The sequence below is a fragment of the Mustela nivalis genome (assembly GCF_964662115.1).
Source record: "Mustela nivalis genome assembly, chromosome: 2".
NCBI classification, from domain to species: domain Eukaryota; kingdom Metazoa; phylum Chordata; class Mammalia; order Carnivora; family Mustelidae; genus Mustela; species Mustela nivalis.
Genome location: NC_139021.1, coordinates 124622309 through 124642850, shown reverse-complemented (window position 1 = coordinate 124642850; position 20542 = coordinate 124622309). Strand labels below are relative to the sequence as shown.

The 20542-nt window shown below is 38.8% G+C and overlaps 1 protein-coding gene across 1 annotated transcript in view; it reads right to left on the bottom strand.

Annotated features, from left to right (window-relative positions):
* The window catches only part of ARID5B (AT-rich interaction domain 5B), a 178534-nt gene that overhangs the window by 132858 nt on the left and 25134 nt on the right, over positions 1-20542 (bottom strand). Inside the window, exon 3 of the mRNA XM_082720114.1 lies at positions 14859-15084. Coding sequence (XP_082576240.1) covers positions 14859-15084 — 226 coding nt within the window. The remainder of the gene's footprint in view (positions 1-14858; positions 15085-20542) is intronic.

The following is a 20542-nucleotide window of genomic DNA, read 5'->3' as shown; positions in this document are numbered from 1 at the left end:
CAAGGGTTAAGCACCATCAGGCCAATAGAACTCGACTACCTTTCCTCCCGGTCACATGTGTATGGGCTAACAGGAAAGCGTAGTACATCAAATTTGGCAGAAGTGCCTGAGGGGTGTTTTTGGGGAGAGAAGTAAATGATAATCAGGTATTTAAAAAGTACTCCATACCCTTTTTATCATCACAGGCTCCTTTCAGAATCAGATTAATGCTCTGAATCTTCCCCCAAGAAAATGTGTATTTACCCGTACAGAATTCTGCATGAAGATCTGGCGGTGGTTGTGGGGGTGGGTAGGCATCCTCACCAACACGGACCCATTGGTCCTGAATGAAGAATCTGTGACTCATAATCCCTCAGCCAAACATTCAGGCACTTGACTTACAGCCTAAGTTATAGGATCTTGGGGGGTGGGAGAAAGCAGAGGAGTATCAGTCCACTGTCTGCCAATCCTTGAACCCGCTATCTGTAGTCTGAATTTATACCATCCATATCTTCACTTCCAGAACAGATTCAACAGAAGTTTTATTCAGCCAGAAAGCTCTGCCCAGGGTAAATTTTCTGATTCTGTAAGATCTACCACTCCCCTTGCCTTCAGGAGAAATTGTTTCATATGAATTGATTTGATTAACCACACTAGCCCCATTTGCAGCTATGAATGATGTAACCAGGCAGAAAGTTGACATTTTCACTGAAAAGTTCTATCATTTGCAATCTAAAATTGCCAACTTTTTTCTTCGCTTGTGGGTAACATAAGCAAGGAATATCACATGAAAATATTGCCTTGATGAATCAAGGACACCCAGTAAGAGGATAAAGCCTTAATATTTTGAGTTTCAACTGATATCCTTTTATCACCAGAGAATGCATCGGTAAGCATAAAAAGTCTTCCTAGTTTTGAAATGAATGTAACTCTATAAATCCAAATAAATCAAGAAAGAGCCTTCAGCTTAATTATCTTCCCTTCAACATCTCAGAACACTTTCTGAGTAGAAGTGCTAAAGCTTTGACAAAATATTAGGAATTTCAACGAGGAATATATAATACACATATTTCTTCTGTTAACAAGACAAGCTTGATAGGAACCCAATGTTTTTATCAGAGACAATGAAAGGTCAGCATTTAACATCAAACACAGGAATTCTAACTGGAAAGCCAAATTTGAACAAAATCCAAGTTCCTAGTGAGATGAGTAGGCCATTCAGAAAGAAGATCTAAGCCACAGATGACCACGAGATTCTTTATTTCTAGTAAGATCCTGGTAGAACAGAGAAATCACAAGGGATGGGAATCGCCTCACTTATTCAACAGCATAATCCCTGCCCTCTAAGCATTTGCAAGTTTGCTCACATTATAAGACAAGTACCCATGGAAACTTCTAGAACTTCCAGGGCACATCACTTATACCTTCATCCGTGCGCTGACCAACCCCATGTCACAACCCAGCTATGTCTGTCCGCCTGACCCCACTGTGAGGTCCTGAGCCTGGGTTTCTTCCACCTTTATCTTCCTTCCACAGCAAATGCAATGCCCTAGACTTCTGAAGCACTCAGTGCATACAACAGCGATCGTACTTCAAAATAAAAAGTTTGGCTAACTATCACAGCTATTCAAATCTCTCTAGATCAGCACTGTCCAATATAAACAGAATGTGAGCCACATAATTTAAAATTTTCTAATAGTCATAAAAAAAAGTAAAGGAAAAGGTAAAATCAATTGCAATAACATTTTATTTCACCCACCATATCAAAAACATTATTTCAGCATGTAGCCAATATAAAAATTATTAATGAGATATATATTCTTTTTTATGGTGAGTTTTGGAAATCTGGTGTGTATTTTACACTTACAGTACATGTAATTTGCATGCTAGACATTCAGCAAGATGATATGCAGCCCTACCAAAGCAATAAAGCTATGTTTCACAAAAAAATCTTAATTGCGGGAACCTGGGTGGCTCTGTGGGTTAAGCCTCTGCCTTCGGCTCAGGTCATGATCTCAGGGTCCTGGGATCGAGCCCCACATCGGACTCTCTGCTCAGCGGGGAGCCTGCTTCCCTCTCTCTCTCTGCCTGCCTCTCTGCCTACTTGTGATCTCTGTCTCTCTGTCAAATAAATAAAATCTTTTTTTAAAAAAATCCTAATTGCTTCAGTTTTTCATTTTAAACTGGAATTAATTAAAATTAAAAACTCCGCTTCTCTTTCACAGTAGCCATAGTTCAAGTGTGCTATAGCTTTTGGTGGTCAGTGGTTACCATATTCTACAACATAGTTCTAGCTACTTAAGTAGCCGATAAAAGCAAGTTGCAAAATAGGGTACCCAGTAAGACTTATTTTTAAAGCAAAACAACTTACACACACGCACACACACATAGATAACTGGAGGAATAATCACTGATTGTTAGTAATGTGTAAATTCTAAGAGAAGGACTAAAACTGGAAAGAGGTGAAGAAGGACTTTTACTTGAATGGTTTAAATTTTTACATTATAAAAAAATTAAGGGGTGGTAGTACCATCTTTTCTTTAAGTAGAGACAAATATAGTTACACCCTGAGAGTGGCAGGGACAGCTGAGATTCCTCTAGATGAGGACTACCAGCAAGGGGGAGGAACAAGAAGCCATGCTACATACGGAATGTGGGACTGAGGCCGTTGGTGTTTGAGCGGGAGAATGAAAAAGTGGGGGTGGGGACAGCTCTTTTCAAATATATGAAACACTGTTAAGAAAAAGGAAATTTTGATTTGCTCTCTGTTGTTCTAAGAACAGAATTAGTAACAATAGTACACCATGAAAACAGTAGTTTGTACTATAAACTGTACACATTTCAAACTGAGTCATCCACGGTAATCATTTCTAACACAGAGATGGATCAAAGATGGACCAGAGCTGCCTCATAAGGTAATGAGTTCCCAATCACTGAAAATAGTAAAAGGTCAGGTTGTCTGGGGGGCTCAGTTATTAAGAGTCTGCCTTCGGCTTAGGTCATGGTCCCACGGTCCTAGGTTTGAGCCCCGCATTGGGCTCCTTGATTGACGGGAAGCCTGCTTCTCCCTCCTTCTCCCACTCCTCCTACTTGTGTTCCTTCCCTCGCTGTCTCTCTGCAAATAAATAAAATCTTTAAAAAAGAAAGAAAGAAAGAAAGAAAGAAAATAGTAAAAGGTCAACTAATCAAGATTTCAGCAGAAGACATTTAAGAAGCAGTAAGTACAGGAAAGATGTCATAACTAGAATCTTGTAACTAAATTATCAACTCTGAGATTTTATTATTCTATGAAATTGATCAATATCCCACGGGCATGTGTGAGCTATTACAAATGTGTACCCAACATCCAATTTCCTTTTCCTTCAGAGAATGCTGTAGGATTATATACCCTAACCTCCTTGAAGTCAGTCATGACCATGGAATTAATCTGAATGAGTAGTGAAGTGTGAGTAGAAGTGATGTGTGTTCCTTCATGTTACTATCAAGTGTAAACATTTAAACTCTAGTACTCAGCTCTCCAGGTCTGTTCCCCTTCCTCTAAGCAGCAAGCACCAATGTGGACCCAGCACAGAGGGAAAATTTGTTTTGGAGGGGTCCTGTATACCACAACGAACTGTGCAAAGATAAAAAAAAAAAAAAAAAAAAAAGAGCCTTTGTTGTGCTGTGCCACTGAGATTCTGGAGATATTTGTTCCTGTAGTGTAATGCAGGCTGTCCTGATGTACATTGAAAATTCTTGCCCATGACCTCCTAGAGAAAACACAGAAATCCATGCCCTCATACTATGGTTTGGTTTCTTGCAGAATAATTAGGCACCTCCAGGACAAACAGATTTCCAGGTTGGACCATTCCACAAACACACAAGCACCAGACACCTCCCTATACACACTAAATATACCACAAGAACGGTGAGGTCACAGCCAAAGAAGCATCAGATGAGGCCAGTAATTCCCATGTTTCATGTGTGGTAGCTCAACATACATTTGAATTTCTGGCATCAAATTTTCTAACCGACTAAGGATCGGCTGTTAATTATGATCTAAGGAAGTCAAAGCAGTTAGTTTACAGGACAATACACAGGTACATTCTGACAAAAAGAATTACATTTTAAAATATCACGCTGAAAGCACTCCAAAATAACCCTCAAGGTTTTCTGGACCCCTAGAAAACTGAGGTCATGAGTTATTTAACCTTGAATCAACTTCTATGCCTTATAATAGATAACTCAAATGTTTATGAATGAACCTCAGTGAAGTAGGTACTACTCTATCTGTATCTTGGTATTCTTTTATGTGGCAATTGTCTACTTTATTTTCTGGGGGAGAAAAATAGTACTTTGTAGGATTTACTTTTCTAAAGGAAGGAAGAAAGGAAAAACAAACAAACAAACGATTCTTGCCTAAATTCTCCCACTGTGTGCTCGGTCATTCCTCATACCTGCTTGAATCTAATCTTCCCCAGTCCCGTGAGACAGGTATTGTGGTATTGTTAACTCTGCTTCACAGATAAGCAGTCAAAGCAGAATTATGATTTTTAAGGTCATACAGCTGATGGAGCAAAAATTTGAGTCCAGGCCTGTCTTATTTTAAAGTCCACGCTACAAAGGTTTAGTACAATGGTCAAAAAGAAAGCACCCTAAAATGGTAGCTTCTGTTTGGTCATTCTAAATCTTTGGTTGAAAACATTAAGAAAAGACAATGTCATCTAAATAAGTGTCCTCAATTAAGAAAAAAAGAGAGAGAGAGAGAGAGAAAATAAAAAAGAAACCTGTACAGAAGCCTATATTTACACACAAGCATCACGTGATGGGTAATTAGCCAGGTAACTACAGGTTTTTCTCGGCTAGAAAAGTATACGTTTCATCATGCTTTGAAATCTGCCTTATTATCAGCACTGCCGTGAAAACAATGTTTTATTTCTTATTGAGTGAATAGGCCAGACATGAAGCATTGTTTTTGTAGGGCCTAATAGAATACTTTCTTTGTGAACCGAAGAAGCAGAATGGGTAGTTAGAAGGTGGAGAATACCCTCCATCATGATTAGTAAGTAACCATTTTAAGGGAGGTGAGGATTAAAACAGTGCAATTGCCTAGAATACGAAATACTAGATGTCATGCTGAAACCATCTCTTTAATAACCTGTCACCTAAAAAATAGACAGATTACGAACAAGCTGATAATAAAAAAGATAAGGCAGAGCAAGTCCAGTCTGGATTTGTTTATTTCCCCACACATTTCTGTGACTGCTATAATCCTGAAACATGTAAAAGATTCCCTTGAGGAAGAGATGAATTAATAAGTGCCAGTATTAATACGTAAAGTGTCTACACACAACCAACCCCTACGACAACACCAAAAATCCTCAGGCTAACGGGCTGGCTTCGAGTACGTTGAAAATCTCTCCTAATGAGTTTTCCAAAAAAGTCTATAGATGACTGGCTACGGATTAAGCCAAATAGTTAAAAAGGACATACTCCACCCCCACTGCCATCTTCCCAAGAATGTTCTCCTATCAGGTACCGATGAGACAGCCCCTCCGCTAGAGGGTGTCATCCTAGGAAAAGCTGGGAAAGAAGTCAAGTCAACCACTGAAGGCATGAGGGGTCCCAGTTCAACTCAGAGCAGAGAACTCCAGGGATTTCCAAGGCTGATCATAAAAGTGGAGCGTTTACTCAACGTAGCAGGTACGGCTTTGAAGTCAGATCGCCTACATGATAGACCGAAGACCGTTAAGGGGAAGATAAGACAAACACATAAGAAAAAGATACTGCATTATATTGCTCCTCACAGAGTGAGGCGCTCGGTGGGTGTAGAGACACTAAGGACGATGAGAGCTCTGTAAACAGGGAAAATCCTACAGGCTGCCAAGAGCTCCAGGGTTTAACCTGCTTCTTAAAGAAAAGAGAGCATTTTCTGCAGGTAGAGAGTCCTGGAAGGGGCAACTCCAGAATGAATGAAGGCAGGAGCCACGCAAAAGGCACTGCAGAATCGAGGGGCAGGAGGGGAGGTCGGCGTTGTTCAAGAGAAAGGAGACCAAGCAGTCAGACTAGTTAGACTGAAGCAGGTTTACATAAAGGATAGGAGATAAGGCAGAGAGAGAGGCGGTCTTAACATTCTGGGTGCACTTCGAGCCTGCGGCTCTACCTTTACAGATAATAAGGAAATAGTCACAGTTCTGTGCCGAACGCCAAGAATTTCAGCGAGTTTTTGGGACACAGAAGCCACCGAAACATCCAACAATAGAAACACCTCTGTCATGAAACATGACGCGGGCAGAAAGAAAACCACGCAGAGAGCATTTGAGGACACTGTCACAAAACATGTGTCCAGAGGTACACCGGGGAGGTAAACATGAGATTTTGCTGGGGAGAAAGGACACGCATAGGCATTCAGGTCTCTGCGCACATTATATATACATCAGTGTGTACATCCATCAAAGCGCCAACAGCAGTTACTTCTGGATGGGAGGAAAAGAAGCCACATACCTTTTCCTGCTTTTTGCCGGCAAGGCCCACATTCTGTAATATGACCGAGGAGCGCCTTGGTAATAAAAACAACACCAGTGAAAGTTATTTCATAAAAAAGGAAAAGCCCTGGAGCCTGGGGTCATCGCTGGATGCTGGCCTACAACATTTGTACTTTATCCGATAGGCATGGAGTTACGGAAGGCATGAGGAGGGGACGGGGCTATAGGCTGAAAGCCAGTGTTTTAAAAGGGTCCAAAGTATAAAAATGTTAGAAATTATTAAAAATTTAGAAAGCAGGTGGAGTGGTCCTAAGAGAGAAAGGCGGAGGTAAGGCTCGGTTCTGGGATTTCAGGGGAGAGCGAAGAGACCCCACTTTACCCCAGCACGCTCACCACTAATGGCCAACACACAAGGGGCAGGTCAATCAGGAAACCCCCGAAATGGCAGGACTATTTGCTCAGCCCCTTCCGTGCACGAAGCACTTCAGAAAAGCTTTGAAAACCCGCCATTATTCCCGTCTGTCCTAAATAAGTATGTTTATTAAAATGGGGTAAAAGTCCAAACCTCAGCTTTTCTCTGTGGTGACCTGCACAAACTATAGACTTAAACCCATAATGCTGGAAGAGAGAAGGGGAGTGAATCTTTGACATTTAGGAAAATTAATGTTTTGCAATAAAACCTCACATCTGAAGTACTCTAAAAGATAAACGAGCTGTTTGGGAGAATCAGCGTCAACACTAAAGAGAATTAAGCCTAAATGCCCAAATCAAATATCTGCTCACAAAACCCTCTGGAAAAGTCACATCAATTCACATGTAGGATGTATGTGCTTTGTGTTCCAAGGTGATGCCATCGTGATAACAGCTATAATAATGGCCTACAGTCAGTACCATGCAGCGGCTCAAGAGAGGAGAGGTGGAGCACAAACAAACATTTCAGAGTTGCAATCATAGGAGAAAAGCATTATGCATGTCCAGCCGGGAGGGGAGCTGTTGAATCAAACCACATTTTTCAAGCACATCTGAGGCACGGAGTCAGTGCTGCATTCCTTCCACCACAGGTGAATAGAATTATTGCTCCAAGTTCGTCCGTCTATCTATGATACCAGAAAGTCATGAGCGTGCGAGAAGCTAAGGCTGCCCAAAGAGGTTTTCCAGTGGAGCCCAGGTATGTCACCAGCAACAAAAGGTGGCATACACGTATATAGCAAAGGACTCAGAGCGCAGCTGAATTTCTTCCATTTTTTGTTACTTTCCCATCAGCTGGTGACACCACAGGTAGGTCATCGTGAAATTAACATTTCTCTTTAATGAAGCTGAAACAAACTTACGGGTTGATTGCTTTCTCCATCGTGGCCTTTTTTTTTTTTTTAACCATAGAAATGACCACAGAGTACCTGACTAAAGCCAAAATACCAGAAAGACAGAAAATGAAAACAAACAAAAAAGCCAGAACAGCTAGAGTCCAGGAGGAGGACGATGCATTCAACCAACACACGTGATAACTTAGGGAATACTTGTTGGTCTTTATCTTATTTGATCGGAGCAGGTTAAACAAGCTGGACACCACGCTGGTATTCAACTGTGGACCTTTAATGAGGCAGAAACCAGCTGAGGCAAGTACTCCCTTAAATGCTGTAATACACAACTACAGGAATCACAGAGGCTGGTATTGAGGCCCAGAGACTGCCGTCATATCCGCCGACAAAGATTTTCATTAGATAATAGTCTACATTTAATGCTACCGTTTAAGAACCAAACCAAACCAAACACCCAGGTAACCGAAATTAGGGAGTAGTGGCTAACTAACATATTTCCCCCTTTTCGCTCTGAGAATCAGAAGTTCAGGTCATGTAGCTGGAGAGAAGAAGGGACTCACACTTTAGTCAGTGTCATGATCTACCTGGAGGCTGCCAGGCCGGATGGATGGATATCGCAGTCCCTCTTCCACTGGAAGCCGTTCCTCATTTGGGTCTAGGTTTCTCAGCACAGATGAGCTCATGAAATATAAATGGGTAAGCAGGTGTAAAAAGAACACCCAAAATGGATCCTAAGATGAGTAACTAGGATGGTGAGGGATTTTTAAAACCACATCCTGGGGAAGAATCGAAAAAACTGGGATTGTTTAGGCAAATAAAGAGAGGTTTAAGGACTATTTCAAGCATCAGCTCTATCAACGTCCAGACTGACAACTCTCTGAAGACCTTGAAAAAGGCACGAGTTTCTTACCTTGCTCATGCATTGTAGTCAAGAGGTGAATACTGGTAACCTGAATACTAAAAATAACACTAAAAATTCCAATTTCACGTTCTCCCCCTTACTTCTGCCCTGACATCTCCAATTCTAAAAGAATAAACTCTTAAATTCTACAAAATTCTCTTCTGTTGACTATCCATCTTCAGTCCGCTCTCAAGAGAAAACAGCATATGGAATTCTAAAAAGCATTCATTACTCTAGAAAACACTAGAAGATCCACAAGTCAACAGAAATTCCAAATGAGAGGGTCTTAACTGGGAAAGAGCCATCATGAGTGATGGCAAGACGAGTATCCAGACAGCAATATCCATGAGCAGCTGCCGACTGGCTCACACATGCGTGGATTTTGCAGACTGACTTTCCAGCAGGAACAGCCGAGATGGCTGAGTGCAGACAAAATACAGGATTGTCATTTTTTTCAAGACACTTCTTACACATGCATTCTACCATTATTTCAGGACAATGCTCAACTGTTTGATTACATGGGCAAGCGGAATTTTAACTTTAAAATGAAAATAAATAACCTCCTGATCTGTTCCCAGATCTTTATAAAAGTTGTTCTAACGTTTTGAATGTCTTGGATACAGACTCCTGGAAATGTGAACATACAAAGTCCTTTGGACTGTCAGTTTACGATGGCATGAAGCAAGCTCGTGAAGAAACAGCCATGTTGGCCCTCCGACAGCATACTTCTCCAGTGTTAACTGAGTCACAGTGAGCTTCTTTAAAGAATACATGGTACACACAAAAATACTGTCAGAGGGCCTTTAAGAAAATTCTTTCCAAAATACATTTACAAATTTTTGATAAGCTCCATAGGTAATTGATTTCTATTTTGAACTCAAGGATTCTATAAAGGCCAGATCCGTTTCAGCGAAGAGACCCTTTTGTAGGGATTTTTCATGGTATTCACGAATAGAATAATTCAACAACATATCATCTAAGAAACTTCAGAACTTTCTACCTTGAGGGAAGTAGTATAGCTAACAGGGCAATGGAAGTTTAAATATAAACACTAAATAAGCTCAGAAGACTGTTTGCTATACATACAAAGTTTACACCTAGGAAGGAAGGAAGAGAAAGGTAGGAAGGAAAGAAGAAAGGAAGGGAGGGAGGAAAGGATTGTCTTAATAAGCATGTCTTCAAGCTTCGTGAGTTCATGAGATGTATCAGGTGAAAAATCTTCATTATGATAAACTGTCAGCACCTTAGCAGGCTTCTCACTGAAAACATTTAAACTGTTTTCTTCAACGCAGAGTGAGAGTCCTACCCACATCCACACCCCAGGAAACAGTTTGACATATCAAATGCAAAAGTGATCTGAAATAACCAGTTGAAATACAAGGCCTCCAGAATTTCCAACCAAAGACTGTATAGTCAATTTCTAACCAAAAGTACTTGAGAAGTCACTGACATGACTGGCCACTCATGGCCCAGCATGTTTTGACAAAGGAAACAAGAGGAAAAAAGTTATACAACATAAAAATATACATATCTATATGTAAAGAAACATATAAAACATATGTATATTTTATATTTAATATGTAATATACATAAAAAATATCATTTTATAGTATGTATATATGTGTGTCTATACACACACGCACACACACACACACACACACACACACATATGTATGTATGAAAAGTTCAGAAGGATTTTAATAATAGTCTTCTACTCAGGCAGATAATAATGAGAGTAAACCCTGCCCTCAACACTACACCATGTGATTAGGGAAGTTCAAAAGGGACAAATAAACTAAAATATTGCATAGCTCCCTATCCTATAAAATCTCCCTCTGATAATAACACGCTCATCATACTAGGACTTCAGTATCATAAATGCTTCCATTGACACTAATTATTCCTCGGTTGATCTTCTCAAACACCAAGTGAGATAAAGCAGGGTACATGCTATTACACCTCGTTTACACCCAAGAAACCTAAGGACGTAAACAGACAGTGACTATTCCAGAAAGTGACAGATCGCCAGGACAGGTGGAGCCAAGATTCTCCTGACCTCCCACCCACTGTGCTTTCAACACCATCGGGCTGCCTTATTCCCCAAAGCACAATAAAATCCGAGCAGCAGAAGGGACAGGGGGAAGCCACACTTTCTCAATTTGATGGGCCTTTAGAAACAGAAATTGAACCAAGGGAACCCCCATCATTAAATTCAGCTGTACCCACACCCACATCCTCTGGTCTCTTTTCTCAATTTCAGCTCAGACATTTCTATCTTTTCTTTCTTTTTCTAGAGACACATTTGGAGATGAAACCATTCATAACTGCCCATCCACAGACAGTTTGTGGCAGCATAATTGACAATGAGTCTGCTGCAAAAAAATGAAAATGCTGTTTTAATAACCTTGGCCTAAAATACATTCTATTGTATGCCTCAAAGGGTTTCAATAAAAAGTCAACCTGTAGAGACATATTTTCTTGGCTTAAACAACAATCCAAAGCATATAAATGTAGTCCAACTATAATGACATATTTATAGGCCAATAAAGCTTACACTGCAGCTTTCATACTTCACTTAAAGGAACTCTGTAAGAAGCAGTGTTATATAAAATAATTTGATTTTTTTTTCCAAACTATAGCCCAAGGAATAAAAAATGCAAGTTTGCTATGTTTAACTGATAGTGTTTATATTCCTTAGTTGCTAAAAATTTTGAAAAATGAAATAATTCTTCATTTGACGACTTCCTACTGCCATACCAAATATGGGTATCAAGTCCACTTTATTACAAAAGCTAAGTAATTCTAAAGACAAAAATAAATAACTAGAAGCTTGTGTAGTGAATGATTTAATCAACCCGATTCTTCTGGAAAAACAGGTTCCTGTGTTCGTTATGCTTATGAATAATACATTCCTTAACCCTCCTATTTTAACATAGCTCTTTTTTTTCCCCCCTCTCTCTCTCTTTTTTTCTTTTTCTATAAACTTCAGTATGAAACTGTCTGAGAGAAGGTAAAACATCTCACCGAGTAAAGTCACAATTTGAATTGGTTTCATATTGAACTTTCTTTCTTTGAAAAGGACAAAGAGGAGGGAAGGGGACAGAGTCCCTCTAACACATCTCAGAAGTGTTTTTGAAGATTATTGGTTTTCCCACTATCTAGATGTGTCATTTTAGTCACCAGTCATTTTGAATCTTAAACGAAAACTGCAGAGATTTGTAAAAAGCAAACATGATATCCATAAATATTGTCCTCGAAGGGGAAGGAGATTAAAAAAAAAAAAAATAGGAGCTGTGTTTCAAATCAGAGCAGTTATTGGAAGCTGCCATTTGGGGCAGAGTTTCTCTTTGCAGAGTATTAATTTGTTGGCAGACACACATTTGTGAGAACATTCTTGTTTTTTTACTCTTCAGAGAGAGACAGGAAGTGACACAAACTGGGATTAAAGGGAACTTATTCTACCTAAACACTGAGCAAGAAGAGTTCTTTAATTAGCTTTTAGATGGCAAAATCCCTTCTTTAAGAGTCAACCTAATTATTTTGTCATTACTGATGTTTTAATGTGATGAAATACTTCGGTTAAAAACATAACGTACTGGAGTTTTATTTTAGCCACAAGAAAGGTGAGATCTTTCCATTCTTTGCTTACTTCCACCAGAAAAAAAAGAGGGGGGTCTTAAATAATCTCAGAGTTCATCTTCTTTCTTCGGTAAGAACAATGAGGAGTTGGAAGTGTTCTACAGAAGGAAAAACCTAATAAGTGTGTGAACTTCCATTAACAATGTGGTATTGGAAGTGGTTTCAGTGTGGCCAAGAGAAAGAGAGATAAGAAAACCACTGTGTAGAAAGAAAAGTACAGACAACAAATATTTTGATGTTGCAGACACAGAAAGGAAGAGGTTGAAGAGAAAGTTGCTGGGACAGGAATGTGTACAGCAAATGACACCCCCTATCTCCCCAATATAAACCCTAACAATGTAGACTTGTAAACCTTAGATCAGGCAGATAATGGAAACTCATTACATTAAGGAAAGTTTTTGTTTCTCTTTCCACATTATTACAACACAGTGTGCATTCCAATTACAAAAGCTATTTGTCTCAAATTCCCCACAGTTCATACCAACTGAGTAGAATTTCAAGGCCCCAAATACTATCCTTAAAGGGGTATTTTACATTAAAAAAAGAAAGAAAGAAAAAGCACATGCTATTTCTTGTTCACCAGAGGAGAGCCTCCCCATCAAATCTGTTAATTATTTTCCTTTCCTCAGCACTAATTATAGTGCTTTTTCCCTTATGAGACCCCCCCAGCACACCCCCCCCCCCAATTAGAATCACCTAGAAAGTCTTTTATCAGTCCACATTCCTTGGTCTTGCCTCAATTCCACTGAATGAAGAATCTGGGGAAGCTGGACGTAGCAATCAGTATTATTTTTAAAATTCCCCTAGTGAGTCTAAAAAACAACTAGATTTAAAAACCACTAAGAACTTTGAATATTCACTATAAATCAATTTCTTCTGATATCAATTATTAAAAAGTAGATCATGGACATTTTTTTTTTAGAATTCAGTAAGATCAAACCCTTTAAATCTTTTGACAGAATTAAGAGATTGAGTTTCCCTTCAGATTCATTAATAAACTATCAATTTTAAACAGAAAACAACTCTGCTATAAATACTCTTGTTTATATGTGTGACATCAAGCTTAACCATCTACACATCCTTTTGTTCCCCCAGGGGTTTCCTGTTTAGTTTTTTATTAGTAACAGTATATTCCATAACTAAAAAAAAAAAAAAAAATCAAACAAACAAAAGAAACGTTTTCATGTTAGGGAAAACACAAGACAATAGCAATACAACCTAGGGTATACATTAGGAAAGTAATACAACAGATGTATTATTCACCATTATCACACATCAGAAGACTAGTCACTGTTGTTGATGAAATTAGGAAGTGTAACAGCGTATATAGGAAATTAAGTAAAAAAAACAATTTGGGGGCTTTAAAATAAAACCACCCGATTAATAATTTTCCCTAAATGTACACATGACCGTCAGGCTGCCATGTCCAGAATATTGCCGCCTGACAACTACCAAAAGGTGACAGGAAACTGTTAGACGTTGACTCAAATTGCAAGAAAATATTAATATGATTCCCAACACACAGTACAGCTCATCACAAATCAGAATCACACGGAAGACAGTTACTGCTGTTATGCAGTTTCTTTATGCCAATTAAATAAATAGTCTAGGTTTGTTGTAATAGTTAAATCCTAGGCTAAAAAAAAAAAAAAAAAAAAACAGGAAGTTGTCACATTAAGGCATAAAATAGGGCTATGAACATCAGCATTGTGCTAGAATGAAAGAAAAAGATGCCTTAATATGTTAAATGTGAAGTTCCTCTTTGCCTAAAGAGGAAATAGCTGGTCTAACTCAGAGGTCAACAGCTTTGGTCTTGAGCAATGCTAGGAGAATAAGTCAGTGAACGCCACAAGGAGATAGGAACAGAAGGGGGAGAGGGGAAAAAAAAAAAAAGTCACAAAAAGTCTCTGGAGATGAAAGTGTTAAGCTAAAGCAACAGAGTTAATTCGGGAGCCCCTCCTAGGCACCAATCACCCCTGTGCTAAACCCTTTTTATCTTCAATCTCAGTGACTCGGTAAAGTGCCCATCTTTTTCAGGTGAGGAACCTGAGGCCAAGAGGTTAAACAATTTGACATTGCTCTCCTACTCCCCATTAAGTAACTCCTCTCTCTTCCTCACTCTGTTTTCCACTCAACATAAACAAACACATGGAATTCTGACATGGTGTTAATAGATACCATACTAACTTCTTTGAACAAATATTTAAACTCTTCATTAATTCAATCTCAGGTGCCCTAATGAAGTCTTGTGCCTTCACACCAACAGGAAGCTGCCTAAGGCCACGTGTTGTATCACGAAGTTCCAGGCATGGGGCTCCACACAGAGGAAGGCCCTGCGATCCGCAGCTAGCATCCACCCCTTCACACACCCAGGCAAACTGTCCATACATATCCCCAGGACCCTTTGAGGTCAAAGAAATTTTATGTATATATAAAATTATCTATATGACAGGGTTTCCAGAAAAGTCTCCGACCCAAAAAAAAAAAAAAAAAAAAAAAAAATTAGGTTACTGTATACACCCACACATGCGATCTAGAAGTACAAATTATATTTACCAAGGTCAGCCTTTTCCTTGAGAACGTCTTTGAAGTTGAGTCCACTGTTGAGGGTTGACTGCCTGTACTTCAGCAAAGCTTCCTTCTGTCCATTCCTCCCCAGGGCTGTGGTCTTCACGGCGCCAGCACGGAGGCCGCATCTCCACTTGGAGCAATCAGAGTGTACCCACTTGACCAGGTCCTCAAGTTTCACGATTACCTTTTCGGAAACAGCGATGACTTCATCCTACAAGAGGTGGGTCAGGGAAGAACGTTATTAGTGTTATTAGTGGCTGGGAGGCCAATGGTGAGTTTTCAACAAAAGCCCCCTCTGAAATACGCTTTGAGTGGCTTAACTTTAGGCAAGCAGACAATGTGCTTTTTGGTGACAGAGAATCTTCAATAACTGACTTCAGGGGCTTTTCACTGCTAGCTGTCTAGTTGAAAAATAATGTGGAAGATCTATTTGTTATATGGTAAGAGAGTGTCCAAAAATCAGGCAGTCATTCTGAGAGCCATTTTTTATGCTAGTTGCCAAAGCCCACTCTGCCCATCTGACCAATCGCTTGGGTGAAAGCTAATTTTTAGGTGCAGTTAATTGCAAAAGTAAAAAGTGAGAACTAGGTGACTAATGGTTAGCCTGTCTCTATATAAATGGGCTAAGTAAATCTGGGATTCTTGGAACTCTGACTCACCCCCAAATTCCTATGTTTATGGTACATTTTCCCTTGGCTTATACACAAATATTGAATTTAACTTTTGTCCTAAAAATTAAATAAAACTGTGATGTAATCCCAAAAGAAATACTTCATAAATGTTATGTGCTTCCCACTGAAAGAAACTTACACATTCTCATGTTTCTTAAAAACTTTGTAAGTTGAGAAATGAACTGATTTTTTCTTTTAATACATATGGGGTAAGAGGAGAGAGGGTGAACGAGGAGAAAGCCTTTGAATCTAAGAAAAGTAGTTGAAACTTAAGTTTCTCGTATGGATCATAAATTTGAATTTTAAGCATCTCTAATTGCTTCCAGGAAACAACCAACTTTAAATATCCAGCAAGATATTTAATAGATATCCATCCATGGAGTGAGAGAGCCTCTTTTACCCGAAGATTCTTTGGAAAAGGCTTAAGAAGATCATCTCACTGGGTTTTAAGTTAAATTATTTGAAGCATTTGACATTTCAACTTGAACCGACTTCTTTCATTTCTTTTACTTCACATTTCTGAAGAAAGCTTAGCTGTGAAAACCCCTAAGCTTACAAAATCTTAGAAATATTTTTGACAAACAACAACAGGAAGATGTCTCTAAGCTATTAAACAAAAGGAATTCACAAGTGATTTTGGCTAATTTTGCTGTTAAACATGACTCTTTCCTCCTCTTCCCCCACCTACACACACACACACACACACACACACACACACACAGCACTGCACACGCTACTCCAAAGCAAACAAAAACGGGTTTATTAAGATAAGCTTCACACAATGAGAAATCCTGGATTTAGTTTTTAAAAATGTTTTAAGGTAGGATCTAAAATTTCACTTTTCCTCATCCAGTTCCAAGCTGCTTCTGAGAAACAAGTTTGTTAGGCAGCAGCAAAATAAATGCTCTCTCAAAAATGAAAAGTAAAACTTTTGTAATGGAGTCCTTTCTCTTATCAGGATTGAATATGAACTTCCACTGAATGGGACCCAAAGTGGAAACTGTTTTTATCCTCTGCTCAAGGAAAAAAAAAAAAAAAAAATTCAGTACTTTATAAACAATGGAGCATATTACAAAGTACCATTTCAACGGATGATTTCACTCAGATTCACTACACCATCCTCTTGAAATAAAAGATCTGTCGTTGTCACGCATTTTATAGCTATTACATGGTGATTATTAAATGTCAGAATGAAAATTCAGACTGGGTATTGTTTCAAAGCATATGGGAACAGCTTCTGGACAGGGCATACGAGAAATCAAGTTTAGAATATTCCAGAAAATAATTAAGTCTCATGGTATATAAGTCTCAACATTAGCAAAGATGGAATTTGGCAAAATGTTACCAAATACAGTTCCTTAGACTAGACCAGTTTGGAGATGAGTGTTATTTTCAAATAGCTCTATGATCAAATGATTATCATTTCAATTACCAGTTGCTTCAGATCTTTTCCAAGAAATGGCATGACTAGCTCTGGCTGGCTTACAGCGCCCGCCAAACAAATAGTTTATTAACCAAGAGAAAATACAATCCTTATGATGTCATTGATGAATAAACCCATCTTTCAAGATTCAGTCTATAGATTTTGTCCTCTCTCCTTTTTTCTCTCTCAGAAGCAGACTTTATGAATATACCCACATACATAAAAACAAATGCAGGAATTCACATAAACACGCATAAGCTATAAACCCAAGTTTGGATGAATTGTGCAACCACCAGTATGTTTTACTGTGGATTCACAGAGAAACTGGCCTTGCAACATTGTCAAATGCCAGGATTTAGAAGGAAATCTGATAAGCAGAGGGGAGGGGGGGAGCAACAAACCAACCCAAAAAACAAAACAGCGAACATATATATAGAAAATGTCTCAGGAAACATTGCTTTGTACACACAATGGCATAAATCACATGTTCGTATTTACTATTCTGAGCGAGCACTGACTACAGTTCCTAATACTCGCCGTTCTTGGGCAAGCCTCTGTCCAAGAAAGAATTTCAATAAGCTCATCTCATGATTACAGTAGCTCTCTGCAAACCGAGCATTAGCACTGGATAAATATTGCTGATTTACTCTAATACAACACAAAAGGAGCACAAAGAAATACATTTTGTTAGTCTCATAAAGTACCTTGGCTTTTCAATTAACCCAGCTCCCAATCAATATTTATGGAGGTTGTGTTGAGACACTACCGAAATCCGGATCCCCCTGTCACCACAGTTTTAAATGGCTTGTTTCTGTCATTTGGCTTTTGTGTCCACCACTGTATAAAAGCAGCTCAGACCATCCTGGAATCCTCTCTGTCAGAGGAAAGTATCTAGTCATGAAGTCACAAATTAGCCTCTGTATTGCTGCTCTCTGTACGCATTCTAAAAATGGGAAAACTTCACACAAGGTCTCCAGACTTCCATCTTTTCATAAAACAAAATAGTAAAATAAAATAAATAAGATAAAATAAAATAAAATGAGATATATCTGCCAGAAAAAGAAAAAAGTTGAAAGTGGTTGTTTTCTTTAGATAAGATGTGAGATCTCTGATTTCCAAGTACTGTCTTATAGTCAGTCGACATTTCCCTCATCTGCCTGGCCCTAGGGCAGCCGGCCAGCAGTTAAACTTGCACACCCTGATTTAGTCCACCTCCTTCATGTTATTGACGACGACAGTGAGGTTCAATGACATAGCCTCGTACCAACTTCCAACAGAACTTTGACAAGCCTCCAGGTTTCCTATCTGCCAACATGGCATTCTTCCTGGACGCTGGAGCCTTTCCCTGGGTTCGAATCCCAGGCCTGCAATTTACCCACTGTGGAACACCGGAAAACTTCTTTAACGTCTCTGTGCTTCCATTTTTCTTTAATGTATTAAAAAAAAAAAAAAAAAAAGGACAATAAAACAATCCACCTCTTGTGGTAATTGTGAGGATTAAATGGGCTAACATAAATGAAGTGGGATGACAGAGTTAGTTACATGTTCATTGCCATGAGTCCTCTGCTCTGTTTTCCAAATGGTGCCATGCAGAGAGGAGTTTAGATGGTACATGGGTAAACTTTTTTTTTTTTTAATAAGTTACTCATTGCTTATTTATTTTTGTGGTTACCTTCCATTTATGGGAAAGTGGTATTGGCTTTCCATTTATAGGAGATTTAAAAAGTTTCCTCTTTAAATAAATTTAAGTTAAAAAAAATAGGTCAATTTGAATAAAACCATTAAGCAAACACAGGACATGTGGGTATGGCCAAAAAAGTTGTTAAAAAACAATAAAAGACAAGATGCTATGAAAATGACTGAAATTTGGGACAGTGTATTATATTAGTGGTTCTCAAAGTGTAGTCCGGGAACCCTGGGGAATCCCCAAGACTAGTTCAGGTGGTCCACAGAAGCAAAACAAAGATCATAATAATACTAAGACATTATTTGCTTTTTTCAGTCTTATTTTCTTTCAAGTGTAGAGTGGGGTTTTCCAGACACTATATGACATATGGTACGGCAGGAGAGTAAATGCAGAAGCAGATATGAGAATCCAGCTGTCTCTATTAAGCTAAGACAGTAAAGAGCTTATAAAAATGGAAAACAATGCTACTGTTTTTACTGTTTTTTTTCCAAAATATGGTTAATTTTCACAAAAATGTGGCACTTATATAATGGGTTTATATTACTATTTTTAGTTTTTTAAATGAACTTCCAGTAAAATTTCCTGTTTTGATGTATAGTTCTATGAGTTTTAACACATGGCAACCACTGATCTGTTCTTGCTATCGAGTTCTCTTTTCCAAATGTCATATAAATTGAATCATACCATCTGAAATCTTTTGAGACTGTTTCTTTCACTCAGCATAACGCCTCTGAGAGCCATCCATCCATGTTGCTGCATGTACAACTGCTTGTTCCTTTTCACTGCTGAGTAGCATCTCCCATGACACGGATGTGTCACAAGATGGCTTCTCCATTCACCCACTGAGGGCCACGGGCTTCTTTTCAATTTTGGGGACTACAAATAGAGCTGCTGTGAACATTCACATCGAGATTTTTCTGTGAACAGACATTTTCAATTCTCTATAACAAATACTCAGAACTGCTGGGTGAGAGTCTATCTGATTTTGTAGAGACCGTTTTCCAGAGTGGCTGTACCATTTTGCACTCCTACCAGCAATGGAGGACAGAGTTCCAGTCATTTCCCATCCTTGCCCGTACTTGATATGGTCTTTGTTAATTAACTCATCATTGCCACTCTAATATGTATGGAGTGGTTTCTCATCATGTTTTACATTTTCATTTCCCTAATGACTAATGATGTTGAACATCTTTTCAGGTGTTACTTTTTCATCCGTATATCCTTTCTGGTGAAGCGCATGTTGAAGTCTACGGCTCATTTCTCAAATTGGACTGTTTATTTTCTTACAATTCAGTTTTGAGAGTTCTTGTATCTACTGAATACAGGTCTTTTGTCAGATATGGGATTTGGAAATACGTTGTCAGATACGGGATTGGGAAATATTTCCTCCCATCCCGTGGCTGTCTTTTCATTTTCCCAAAGCTGAATAGCTTTACATTTAGAGGCATGGTTCCATTTTGACTTAATCTCGTATAAGGTTTGAGATTCAGCTTGACAATCATTTTTTCTACATACAGATGTCACATTGTTTTTATTTTTAAATGAGTCAACAAGTACTTCAGAGGTAATTTTTCAGTTTTAATTTATAATGCAGTAAAATATCAGTAGCTATAGCCCACATAAACAAAAGCTCTTCAGCATCCTCAATAATTTGAGTGTAAGGGGTCCTGAGTCCAAATTATTTCGAAAACCATTGTATCCTATCACGAAAGCAAGACCTTCTATTATTCTCTTTTTCTTTGCCCTCTTAGTGGCTTTTGATAATGAACAAGCCTACCTTTGACAAAATTCTCCCCTCATTAAGAACTGTGAAGCGTCTGAGATATTACTCTACTTCCAAACTTACAAGTTGGCCTGCCACAGTTCCTCGGACACTGGCAGAGCACAC